At 36.7% G+C, this 12,526-nt stretch overlaps 1 protein-coding gene across 1 annotated transcript; it reads left to right on the top strand.

The window, feature by feature from the left end:
* Positions 1–10,183: 10,183 nt before the first annotated feature.
* On the top strand, positions 10,184–11,432 carry LOC133089855 (alpha-aminoadipic semialdehyde dehydrogenase-like). Its single transcript, XM_061188040.1, has one exon. It carries the CDS (start codon positions 10,267–10,269, stop codon positions 11,260–11,262), a length of 996 nt encoding a protein of 331 aa, XP_061044023.1. The 5' UTR covers positions 10,184–10,266; the 3' UTR covers positions 11,263–11,432.
* The last annotated feature ends 1,094 nt before the right edge of the window (positions 11,433–12,526 follow it).

Below are 12,526 nucleotides of genomic sequence, written 5' to 3'. Positions count from 1 at the left end.
GCCAGCACACCCTGGGGAAAGACATGACTTGTGCTCACAGTCAGACCCAGCTATCCAACCAAAGCCACTGGACACACGTAGACTATGTAGGGATGTTCTTATATAAGGAAAAGACTGCAATAGGTAACTGTTTCTCCTAATTTCATAGAAATAGAGAAAGTTAAACAAAATGAGACAACAAAGGAATTTATTTCAAATGAATGAACAAGAGAAAACCCCTGAAAAAACAATTAACAAAAGAGAAATAAATGATTTACCAGATAAAGAGTTCAAATCATTAGTAATAAGAATGATAACTGAATTAGGTAAAGACTAGATGAACACAGTGAGAATTTTAACAAGGAACTAGAAAATATAAAAAAGAACTAGTCAGAACTAAAGAATACAATAACTGAAATGAAAAACAGACTAGAAGGAATTGACAGCAGATTAAGTGATGCAGAAAGATGCATAAGTGATCTGGAAGATAGAACAGTGGAAATCACCCATTCAGAACAGCAAAAATTAAAAAAAAAAAATTAAAAATGAGAATTTTAAGGGACATTTTGGAACAATATCGAGTATAACAACATTCGTATTACAGGGATCCCAGAAGGAGAAGAGAGAGAGAGAAAGGGATAGAAAATGTATTGGATGAAATTATGGCTGACAACTTCCCAAACAAGAGAAAGAAAACAGATATCCAGATAAAAGAAGCACAGAGGGTCCCAAACCAGATGAACCCAAACAGAACCAAACCAAGACACACAATAATTAAAAAGGCAAAAGTTAAAGATAATGAGAGAATTCTAAAGTAAGCAAAAGAAAAACAAATGAGTCACATGGAAGGGAACTCCCACAAGGCTATCAGCTGATTTTTTTGCAGAAACTTTGCAGGCAAGAAGGGAGTGGCATGGTATATTAAAAGCGCTGAAAGGGAAAAACTTGCAACCCCGGACACTCTATCCAGCAAGGTTATCATTTAGAATTAAAGGAGACAAAGAATTTCTCAGACAAGCAAAAGCTAAAAGAGTTCAACAATAGTAAACCTACCTAAAAGAAATGTTAAAAGGTCTCCTCTAATTGGAAAAGAAAAGGCTACAACAAGGAGTAAAATCTAGAGGAAAGGAAAAATCCCACTAGTAAAGGCAAATATGTAGTAAGGGCTATGGTGCAATCACTTAAATAAGCTAGTGCAAAGATTAAAAGAGAAAAAATTATAGAATCAACTATAATTATCAATACAATAAACAATGAAGGGATAAACATGAAGATGTAAAATATGACATCAAAAACACAAAACGTGGGTGAGGAGAGTAAAAATATGTACATCTTTTAGAATGTGTTTAAACTTAAATAACTACCAATTTTTAAAAAGTAGATATAGCTATAGGCCAACATATATGTGGAATCCCATGGTAACCACAAATCAAAAACCTATAAGAGATTCACAAACACTAGAGAGAAAAGCACACAAGCACATCAATAATCATTTTAAATGTCAATGGACAAAAGGCTCCAATCAAAAGACATAGGGTAGCTGATTGGGTTAAAAAACAAGACTCATCTGTATGCTGCTTACAAGAGACTCACTTCAGAGGTAAAGGCACACACAGACTGAAAGTGAGAGGACGGAAAAAGATATTTCATGCAAATGGAAACAGCAAGAAAGCGAGGGTAACAATATTCATGTCAGACAAAATCGACTGTAAAACAAAGTCTATAGCAAAAGACAAAAAAAACAAAGTCTATAGCAAAAGACAAAAAAAGGTATTATATAATGATAAAGGGATCAATACAAGAAAATATGACACACCTTAACATACATGCACCTAATATAGGAGCACCTGAATATACAAAGCAAATATTTACAGACTTAAATGGAGAAATAGACAACAAAACAATAATAGTGGGGGACTTTAACACTCCACAAACATCAATGCACAGATCATCCAGACAGAAAATCAATAAAGAAACAGCAGACTCAAACGGCTATTTAGGTCAGTTGGACTTAATAGATATCTATAGTACATTCCATCTAAACTCAGCAGAACACACATTCTCTTCAACTGCCCATGGAACATTCTCTAGGATAGATCACATGCTAGGCCACAAATCAAGTCTCAACAAATTTAAGAGGCTATAAATTATATCAAGCATTTTTTCCAATTACAATGGTATGAAATTAGAAATCAATTACAGGAAGAAAAAAATGGGAAAAACACAAACATGTGGAGACTAAACAACATGCTACTAAAAATCCAATGAGTCAACAAAGAAATCAAAGAGGAAATCAGAAAATACCTTGAGACAAATGAAAATAACACAACTTTCCAAAATCTACGGGGGGTAGCAAAAGCAGTCCCAAGAGGGAAGTTTATAGCAATATAGGCCTACACAAGAAACAAGAAAAATCTCAAATAAACAACCTAACCTACAATCTAAAGAAATTAGAGGGCTTCCCTGGTGGCACAGTGGTTAAGAATCCACCTGCCAATGGAGGGGACACAGGTTGGAGCCCTGGTCCGGGAAGATCCCACATGCCGCAGAGCAACTGAGCCTGTGCTCTAAAGCCCACAAGCCACAACTACTGAGCCTGTGTGCCTGGAGCCCGTGCTCCGCAACAAGAGAAGCCACTGCAATGAGAAGCCCACTCACCGCAACAAAGAGTAGCCCCTGCTAGCCACAACTAAAGAAAGCCCGCACGCAGCAATGAAGACACAATGCAGCCAAAAATAAAATAAAATAAATAAATTAATTAAAAAAAGAAATTAGAAAAAGAAGAACAAAGTTCAAAATCAGTAGAAGGAGGGAAATAACAGAGATTAGAAAGAAAATAAACAAAATAGAGACCAAAAAAAACTAAAGATCAATGAAACCAACAGCTGTTTTTGTTTTGAAAAGATAAATAAAATTGATAAGCCTTTAGCCAAGCTCATCAAGAAAAACAAGAGGGGACTACCCCCCCCACGAAAAAACATGAAATATTAAAAGAGGAGAAATAGCAACTGATACCACAGAGACAAAAATTCATAAGAGAGTACTATGAACAGTTATATGCCCACAGTTGAAAAACCTAGAAGAAATGGATGAATTTCTAGAAACATACAACCTTCCAAAACTGAATCAGGAAGAAACAGACAACTTGAACAGACTGATCACTAGTAGTGAAATTGAATTTGTAATTAAAAAAAAAAAACTCCCAGAAAACTCCCAGGACCAGATGGCTTTACAGAGAAATTCTACCAAACATATAAAAAAGAGCTAATACCTATCCTTCTCAAACTATTCCAAACAGTGAAGACGAGGGAACACTCTCAAATTCATTCTATGAGGCTATCATTACCCTGATACCAAAACCAGACAAAAACACTACAAAAAAAAAAAAATTACAGGCCAATATCTGTGAATAAATATAGATGCAAAAATCCTGAACAAAATATTAGAAAACTGAATTCAACAATGTATAAAAAGGACCATACACCATGATCAAGTGGAATTTATCCCAGGGATTCAAGGATGAGTCAATATCCACAAATCAACCAATGTGATATACTACATTAACAAAAGGAAGGATAAAAATCACATGATCATCTATATAGATACAGAAAAAGAATTCAACAAAATTTAACATCCATTTACGATAAAAACTCTTATCAAAGTGGGTAAAGAGAGAAGCTATCTCAACATAATAAAGACCATTTATGACAAACCCACAGCTAACACCATACTCAATGGTGAAAAGCTGCAAGCTTTTCCTTTAAAATCAGGAACGTGACAAAGATGCCCACTCTTGCCACTACTATTTAACATAGTATTGGAGGCCCTAGCCACAGCAGCTAGACAAGAAAAAGAAATAAGAGGCATCTAAATTGGAAGGGAAAGTAAAAATGTCATTATTTGCAGATGACATGATATTACATATAGGAAACTCTAAAGTCTCCATCAAAACACTATTAGAATAAATGAATTCAGTAAAGTTGCAGGATACAAGATTAATATACAAAAATCTGTTACTTTTCTGTACACTAATAATAAACTATCAGAAAAAGAATTCAAGAAAAGAATTCCATTTACAATTACAACAAAAAGAATAAAATACATAGAAATAAACTTCACCAAGGAAGGGAAAGACCTATACTCTGAAAATTATAAGACACTGATGAAGAAAATTGATGACAATACAATAAATGGAAAGATATCCCATGTTCATGGACTGGATGAATTAATATTGTTAAAATGTCCATACTACCAAAAACAATCTACAGATTTGATGCAATCCCTATCAAAATACCCAGGACATTTTTCATAGAACTAGAACAAATAACCCTAAAATTTATATGGAACCACAAAATACCCTGAAAGGCCAAAACAATCCTGAGAAAAAAGAACAAAGCTGGAGGTATCCTACTCCCTGACTTTTGACTATACTACAAAGCTACAGTAATCAAAAAGTATGGTACTGGCACAAAAACAGACACAACCAATGGAACAAAATAGAGAGCCCAGAAATAAACCCATGCACCCATGGTCAATTAATTTATGACAAAAGAGGCAAGAATAGACAATGGAGAGAAGACAGTCTCTTCAATAAGTTATGCTGGGAAAACTGGACAGCTACATGTAAAAGAATGAAATGAGAACATTTTTTCACACCATGTACAAAAATAAACTCAAAATGGACTCAAGACCTAAATGTAAGATTGGAAACCATAAAACTCCCAGAAGACACAGGTAGAGTATTCTTTAATATCAATCACAGCAATAGCTTTTGGATCTGTCTCCTAAGGAAAAGAAAACAAGCAATATTAAACAAATGGGACCTAACAAAACTTAAAAATTTTTGCACAGCAAAGGAAACCGCAACAAAACAAAAAGACAACCTGCTGAATGGGAGAAAATATTTGCTAGTGATATGTCTAATAAAGGGTTAATATCCAAAATATGTAAACAGCTCATACAACTCAATATCAAACAACCCCATTAAAAAATAGGCAGAAGACCTGAATAGACACGTCTCCAAAGAAGATATACAGATGACTAACAGGTACATGAAAAGATGCTCAATATCACTAATCATCAAAGAAATGTAAAGCAAAACCACAATGAAATATCACCTCACACCTGTCAGAAAGGCTATCATCGAAAAGTCTACAAATAACAAATGTTGACAAGGATGTGGAGAAAAGGAAACTCTAGTGCACTGTTGGTGGGAATGTAAATTGGTGAAGCCACTGTGGAGAACAGTATGGAGGTTTCTTAAAAAACTAAAAATAGAACTACAACATGATCCAGCAATTCCATTCCTGGGTATATATCCAAAGAAAACGAAAACACTAATTTGAAAAGATACATGTACCCCAATGTTCACAGAAGCATTATTTACAATAGCCAACATATTTAAGCAACCGTAATGTCCATCAACTAATAATGGATAAAGATGTGGTGTTCATGTATGTGTGTGTGTGAATGCATACACAAACAATGGAATTTGCAACAACATGGATGAACTTGGAGGGAATTATGCTCAGTGAAATAAGTCAGCCAGAGAAAAAAAATACTATATGTTATCACTTATGTGTAGAATCTAAAAAATAAAACAAATGGATATAACAAAACAGAAATAGACTCACAGATACAGAAAATAAACTAGTGGTTACCAGTAGGGATATGGAAGGGTGGAGGGGCAAGTTAGGGGTTGGGGGTTAAGAGGTACAAACTACTGTGTATAAAATAAATATGCTACAAGGATATATTTTTCAGTTCAGGGAATAATGACAATATTTTATAATAACTTTAAATGGAGTATATAATCTACAAAAAAAATGAATCACTATTTTGTACACTTGAAACTAATATAATTGGTAAATCAACTATACCTCAATTTAAAAAGCAAAGCAAACAAACAACAAAAATGCCCAGCTTCTCCTCTGAGATCAGTGTTGCATTTAAAAGTTATTTGGTATCAGCTTGAAAAACATGATTGCTAATATTAAAAGTCTGGCTCAATATAATTGATACAAATAATAGAAATGACTGGCAAATGTAAATATTGACAATAAGTGTGGTAGTAGTCATCTGAGAGGCACAATTAATCTTAAGCTATATATAAGTCTGTAGTAGAATCTCTTGCATAAAAAAAATTAGCATGGTCCTAAAATGTAAGAAAATGCAGAAATTAATAAAATAATTATCTTATTTGAGTGTTCTTCCCTCTATAACTCACAGAAATAGGAGGAATTTGGAAAAGAAAAAGAAAATGGTCACAGACTTTGTAAGAATAGAAATCCAATCTTCTATGTTGAAGTTCAAAGGATGAGAGTTATTTAGCTGTACAAGAGACAGTTTGGATCTGATATCAATTTAATAATGGCCTTCAAAAACTGGATGTAAAAAATTAATACAAAAAGTAATCAACTTTCACCCCCATTCCATTTTAGCAAGTGCAAGAAGAAATGTGCCTTAATACAAGGTCTTACAGATTTAGATCTGAAGTTCATGTTTCTAGAAGGAGAACAATTCCTGATGGATGGATTTATGAGAGAGAGAGCTCTGAAAGACAACACAATCTATAGTGTTTTGTTAGGATGGTTTTTGAGTGGATGTGCCCAACGTGGAAAGGTCACAGTACTTTTTAAGGTTCCTCAACCCTAGAATTCTATGATTAAGCCTAGCTGTAGAATGGTACCCAGGAGGAACAGGCAATTGCTGTGAGAGAAGTTCTCAGAATTGCCTCAAACTCAAAGGTTAAAATAAATGACAGGCAATGTTTTTAGTTTCACTTGGGTCAGATGAGCTAGAACTGTAGGAAGACTGGTGACATGTACTGATCTGAGCTAAATTTCCTGTTGCAGAAGTCCACACAGACTGAAAAAGTGGCATGGCTAAAAATATCAATTAGGACAGTCATGAACCAGGAACTTGGTAAGACAATTCTCACCCTAATTTTTATGCATGAGATGAACAGTCATTTCTTTGAATACAGTTGGCACCACTGATTTCCTTATTCTTCTAAAACATTGATAAAGTTACATTTTCCCCAAAGCTTTTTTTTTATTGTGGTAAAATACACATAGCCTAAAATTTGCCATTTTAACCATTTTTATGTGTACGCTTCAGTGACATTAAGTACATTCACATTGTCATGTAATTATACATCTCCAGAACTTTTTCATCATCCCAAACTGAAACTCTATACCCATTAAACAATAACTCCTCCTCCCTCCCTCCAATAAAGTTACTTTTATAATTAATCACACTAAGAAACCGTTGATTAGTGGGTAGTTTTGTCAAGAGGATTAATTTAATTACGGTTATCCTATGTTACAGAAAAAATTGTGAAATATTTATTACCAGCTGAAGGATATGTTCATTCATGGTTACAAGTTCCAGATTTGGAGGAAGAAAGATCTACCACGATTTAAAAAAAAAACAACTTTAAAACTGGAGCATTATCTACGTGGGAGATTCTCTCCACCCCCCAAAATTTGTACACATCTAAATATTCAGTCTTTGGTTGGAAATACTTTCTCATTTATATCTATACTGTTACTAGGCTGTAGCTATAATATAGTCCATGTTTGGGCTTATATTAGGAAATCATCAGCTCACAGGTGACAAGAAGATGATTAATTTTACATCACAGCAGCACACCTTAAGACTGCTGTGCCTTCCAGGCTATTTTTTTTGGGGGGGGGCGGGTGTGGTTTCTAATGACCACAGTTCAGTGATCGATTCAAAATATTATTAACTTCGATGGAGAGGATTCTACATTCTATATTAAACTTTATTTTACCTGTTGTAAAAAGTTTGTTGTTTATTTTTGTAAAGATACCAGTGCTATTCTACATTTATTAGCTATAAAATCAAAACAAAACTGACTCCAATAACATATAGAATGTCTGTAGGGTATGCATAAAACTTAACTGAAAAACTGGAAGGAATATTTAACCATTTAAAGTAAAGTACTTTTTCAGGTAATGTCTATGTCAACTTTCATTCTTTTTAAAAAGTTATCTGTCTTTTCTTGCTGAGCTGTTAATATTTTCTCTTTATATTTATTGTTCTGCAATTTCGCCATGCTGTACTTAGGTTGGACCTATTTTTATTTACACTTTTTTGCATCTTAAATCTTGGAAAATTCTCAGGTATTATCTCTTTAAATATGGCTTATCTTCCATATCCATTTGGTGGACCATATCAATCTGTTTTTTGGTGCTGCATTCTGAGTGGATTGGTTAGTCCTATCTTCAAATTAATTGAATATCTCTTTGTGATAATACAGAGGTTTAAAAAAAATTCAATAAATACTTTTGTCTTAAATTTCTAATTGGTTGTATTTTTTCTTCATCTGTGCTTGATTTCATTATTGCTTTTTTGTTTTTAAAGATAAAACTATTTTTAGAAGGAATTCAAAGACTTTCTATTATAGTCATTTTGAAATTTAAAAAACTTTACTTTATTGGTAGTGACTGAGTCTCTCATCTATTGGTTTTGTTGTTCTTTTTCTTAGTGCTAATCACTAGGGCTTCCTAAATTTACCATGACTGAGCTGTCTTTCCTGCCTGCCTGCCTGCCTTCCCCCATTCCCAAACTCATTACTACCTTCCCTCTAGTTTTGGGGTGGTTTTCCCTGCCCTGGGATCTTGACCTAGACCCCAACACAGATCTGGTGATCAGCACAACCCAGGTCCGGCCAGAAGTCCTTTGAGCTTCCAACCTCTGAAGAGTCACAGCTTTATTCAAAGGTAGCCTCGTGCAATGGAGAGTTTTGTTAGCATTCTTTCACGGGCTAGCAGGGCAGGTTAATGATGCCCTTCCTTGTTTCTCTCCTTGAATCTGCAAAGGCCCACAGATTCATTCTCTGCTTTTAAAGCTATTTAGGGGGCACAAATTTTTTTTATTATTATTACTTAAAAAATTTTTTTAGTGTGATTGTATTTTTAGTTATTTATTTTAAAAAAATTATTGCTCTCTTCAGAGTGGAGGAAAAAAAGTCAAGGTTGAACTGACAGTGTCAACCTGCCTATGAGGCCACGGTCTGTATGTGCAGACTATTGAGATAATGCTAAAACCTGTTTATGAACATAATAAATCAATTTGTCTCTCTGTACTCAACATTAAATAACTTTTTTGTGTATGCTCTAGCTTGAAACTTGGAAGATGAATCAGCTGATTTAGAACAATGCCCCTCCAGTTATTAAACGATTATTTCAAGAAAAAAGGGAGGAGAGACATAACTGATATGAGGCAGTCTGGCTTCTAATAGCTAGATGATTCATAATTCTAGAGTCCATTATTTTGATATTTGTGTATTTTTTTGTAAAAGCATAATGACTTGGATATTTATCTCAGATATTCTCAGGAAAATGTATAAGCTGGGGGAAAATGCTTGGTGATTCATATTATGATAAGGGTGAAAAATGGAAATAGCTACAATAGCCTACAGTACTAATACTGCAGGAAAAATTGAAACTAGTTAATTTAAAATTTCAAGTCGGTCAGTGCACTGAGTCACTAACTTTGCAAAGTTTTCTTGCGTATATTTCTTTTTCTAATGAGTTGTCACATGTGCTTAATGTCAACAACCAACAAGCACTTCTTGTGAGATTCAAAAATGGTTGCATTTGCTTGAAATATGAGTCAATTACAAAAGCTTGTACAATAATTAAATTGGAGTGCACCTCCCTGGTTCAGTATGTGGCGCATTCCCGGTCTGCTCTGCGTGTTATGACCACCTATTGTCCTGCTAACAATGAGCCGATAGCGAGAGTCCGACAGGCCAGCATGGCTGACTATGAAGAAATCGTAAAGAAAGCAAGAGAAACATGGAGAATCTGGGCAGATTGTGCAGGTATCGTAAAAATGGCAAATATCCACATACAAAATGTGGAGAATGAAAGTCTCTTATGATTCCATTTCCCAGAAATTACAACTGTTAATATCTTTTATATTCCTTCAAACTTAATGCATATGATTCCTGCTCCAAAGCGAGGAGAAGTAGTGAGACAGATTGGTGATGCCTTGCGGGAGAAGATCCAAGTACTAGGAAGCTTGGTGTCTTTGGAGATGGGGAAGATCTTAGTGGAAGGTGTGGGAGAAGTTCAAGAGTACGTGGATATTTGTGATTATGCTGTTGGCTTATCTCGGATGATTGGAGGACCCATCCTGCCTTCTGAAAGACCTGGCCATGCGCTCATTGAACAGTGGAATCCTGTAGGCCTGGTTGGAATCATAACTGCGTTCAACTTCCCTGTGGCGGTGTATGGCTGGAACAACGCCATCGCCATGATCTGTGGGAATGCCTGCCTTTGGAAAGGAGCTCCAACAACTTCCCTCATTAGTGTAGCTGTCACAAAGGTAATAGTCAAGGTTCTGGAGGACAACAAGCTGCCTGGTGCTATTTGTTCCTTGACTTGTGGTGTAGCGGATACTGGCACAGCCATGGCCAAAGATGAGCGAATGAACCTGCTGTCCTTCACTGGGAGCACTCAGGTGGGAAAACAAGTGGCTCTTACGGTGCAGGAGAGGTTTGGGAGAAGTTTATTAGAACTCGGAGGAAACAATGCAATTATAGCTTTTGAGGATTCGGACCTCAGCTTAGTCGTTCCCTCAGCTCTCTTTGCAGCCATGGGGACAGCCGGCCAGAGGTGTACCACAGCGAGGCGCCTGTTTTTACATGAAAGCATTCATGATGAAGTTGTTAATAGACTTAAAAAGGCCTATGTACAGATCCGTGTTGGGAACCCGTGGGACTCTAATGTTCTCTATGGGCCACTCCACACCAAACAGGCAGTGAGCATGTTTCTTGGAGCAGTGGAGGAAGCAAAGAAAGAAGGTGGCACCGTGGTCTATGGTGGCAAGGTTATGGATCGCCCTGGAAATTATGTAGAACTGACAATTGTGACAGGCCTTGACCACAACTCGTCCATTATACACACAGAGACTTTTGCCCCAATTCTTTATGTCTTTAAATTCAAGAATGAAGACGAGGTCTTTGCATGGAATAATGAAGTAAAACAGGGACTTTCAAGTAGCATCTTTACCAAGGATTTCGGCAGAATCTTTCGCTGGCTTGGCCCAAAAGGATCAGACTGTGGCATTGTAAACGTCAACATTCCAACGAGTGGGGCTGAGATTGGAGGTGCATTTGGAGGAGAGAAGCACACTGGCGGTGGCAGGGAGTCTGGTAGTGATGCCTGGAAACAGTACATGAGAAGATCTACTTGTACCATCAACTACAGTAAGGACCTGCCTCTGGCCCACGGAATCAAGTTTCAGTAAAGTTGCTTTCAATTGACATTTCAAGTGTTTCAGGCATTGTTGCATCTCTTTCTTCTGAAGAAGACGAAGAAAATTACTATTTGCCTTGAATAAATGGATCATTTTGAATTTGACAGTGGTTAATCCCTTATGCTTCTGAAGCCTAAATCAAGAGACTTTTTTAAAAAATAAAAATTTTCATGACATAGCCTTAAGTAATAAAAGATGGATTAGATAGATTTTTATGTTACTAGTAGTTACTGATTTTTTTAAACTTTAGCATTATTTTTATAATTTAGAAAAAAATAGTGCATGCCATGGTAGGAATTTGAAAAGTACAGAACATAATAGGGAAGAAAATAGAAGTCTTGTCAGGAGGTGCAGGAACGTCTCCTGAGCAAGTAAAGAAATCGGTAGCAAGTAATGATTCACGTCACCCTCCTCAGCAGGTGTTGGAAAGGGTGTGATTGAAGGGAGTGTCCCTTGTTTATGGAGGACCATAGCACAGTATCCCTGTGGAACGACTTGCTGTTTAAGATGTCTGAGGGCATTCATCATCATCACAGCTTCTCTCGCTCAGGATGGCTTGTGTCACCACAGAAGAAATCTGGGGGACGGACGGAGATTTTGCTCCTGCCCTACCTAGAACCTGCACCTGTGGATGACTGTGTGGAATTCTATGCAGAGCACGTCTGGATTTCTTATGCAACCTCAGACCGTCTTCTTTAGCTGTTAGGCTTCTTTAGTTGCCCTTAGGTTTGTTCTCAGAATAACCAAGTGTGTAGCAGCATGTATTCGCAGTGAACTTGGCATAGTTCACTTTTTCTTTCCTGGGAGTCCACTTCCTTCTCTTGAGAAGCTGCCCAGGAGCTACTGGAGTGGTTCAGCCCAGGGCCCTGTCGAGCTCACGCCGGCTCCTGCAGTTCTGTCTTCCTGGCAGCCTTCACTCCCCTGAAGGGCAGCAGCCACCACCCCGTCAACTCCTGCCAGACTGGACTGGGACAGAAGCCTTGCAAGAAGATGACATCTGTAGATGACCTGATGTGTCAGGATGTATGGAGAGATTTAGACAACTGGCAAAGAATTTGGGGTTGAGTTATGACAGAGAAGCAAGCAAATGAAAAAACCAAGCAATTATAAATTTATCAGGGAAGGAAAGGTATATAACATGTTCCGTGGCCCAGCTGTGACTAGTTCACCCAGGTATGCTGTTGTCAACCTTGAATATTAAGCCAAACATGGACGATAGGCCTTCTGAGAGCATGTTGGCAGGAAAAGTTCAGGG

The sequence above is a fragment of the Eubalaena glacialis genome, chromosome 4 (genome assembly GCF_028564815.1).
Source record: "Eubalaena glacialis isolate mEubGla1 chromosome 4, mEubGla1.1.hap2.+ XY, whole genome shotgun sequence".
Taxonomy (NCBI): domain Eukaryota; kingdom Metazoa; phylum Chordata; class Mammalia; order Artiodactyla; family Balaenidae; genus Eubalaena; species Eubalaena glacialis.
Note: the sequence above shows the minus strand (reverse complement) of the source record. Positions and strands in the feature narration are given on the sequence as shown.

Excerpts from the sequence above, each read along its gene's own strand:
- LOC133089855 (XM_061188040.1), top strand. The coding sequence starts at position 10,267 with ATGATCTGTGGGAATGCCTGCCTTTGGAAAGGAGCTCCAACAACTTCC.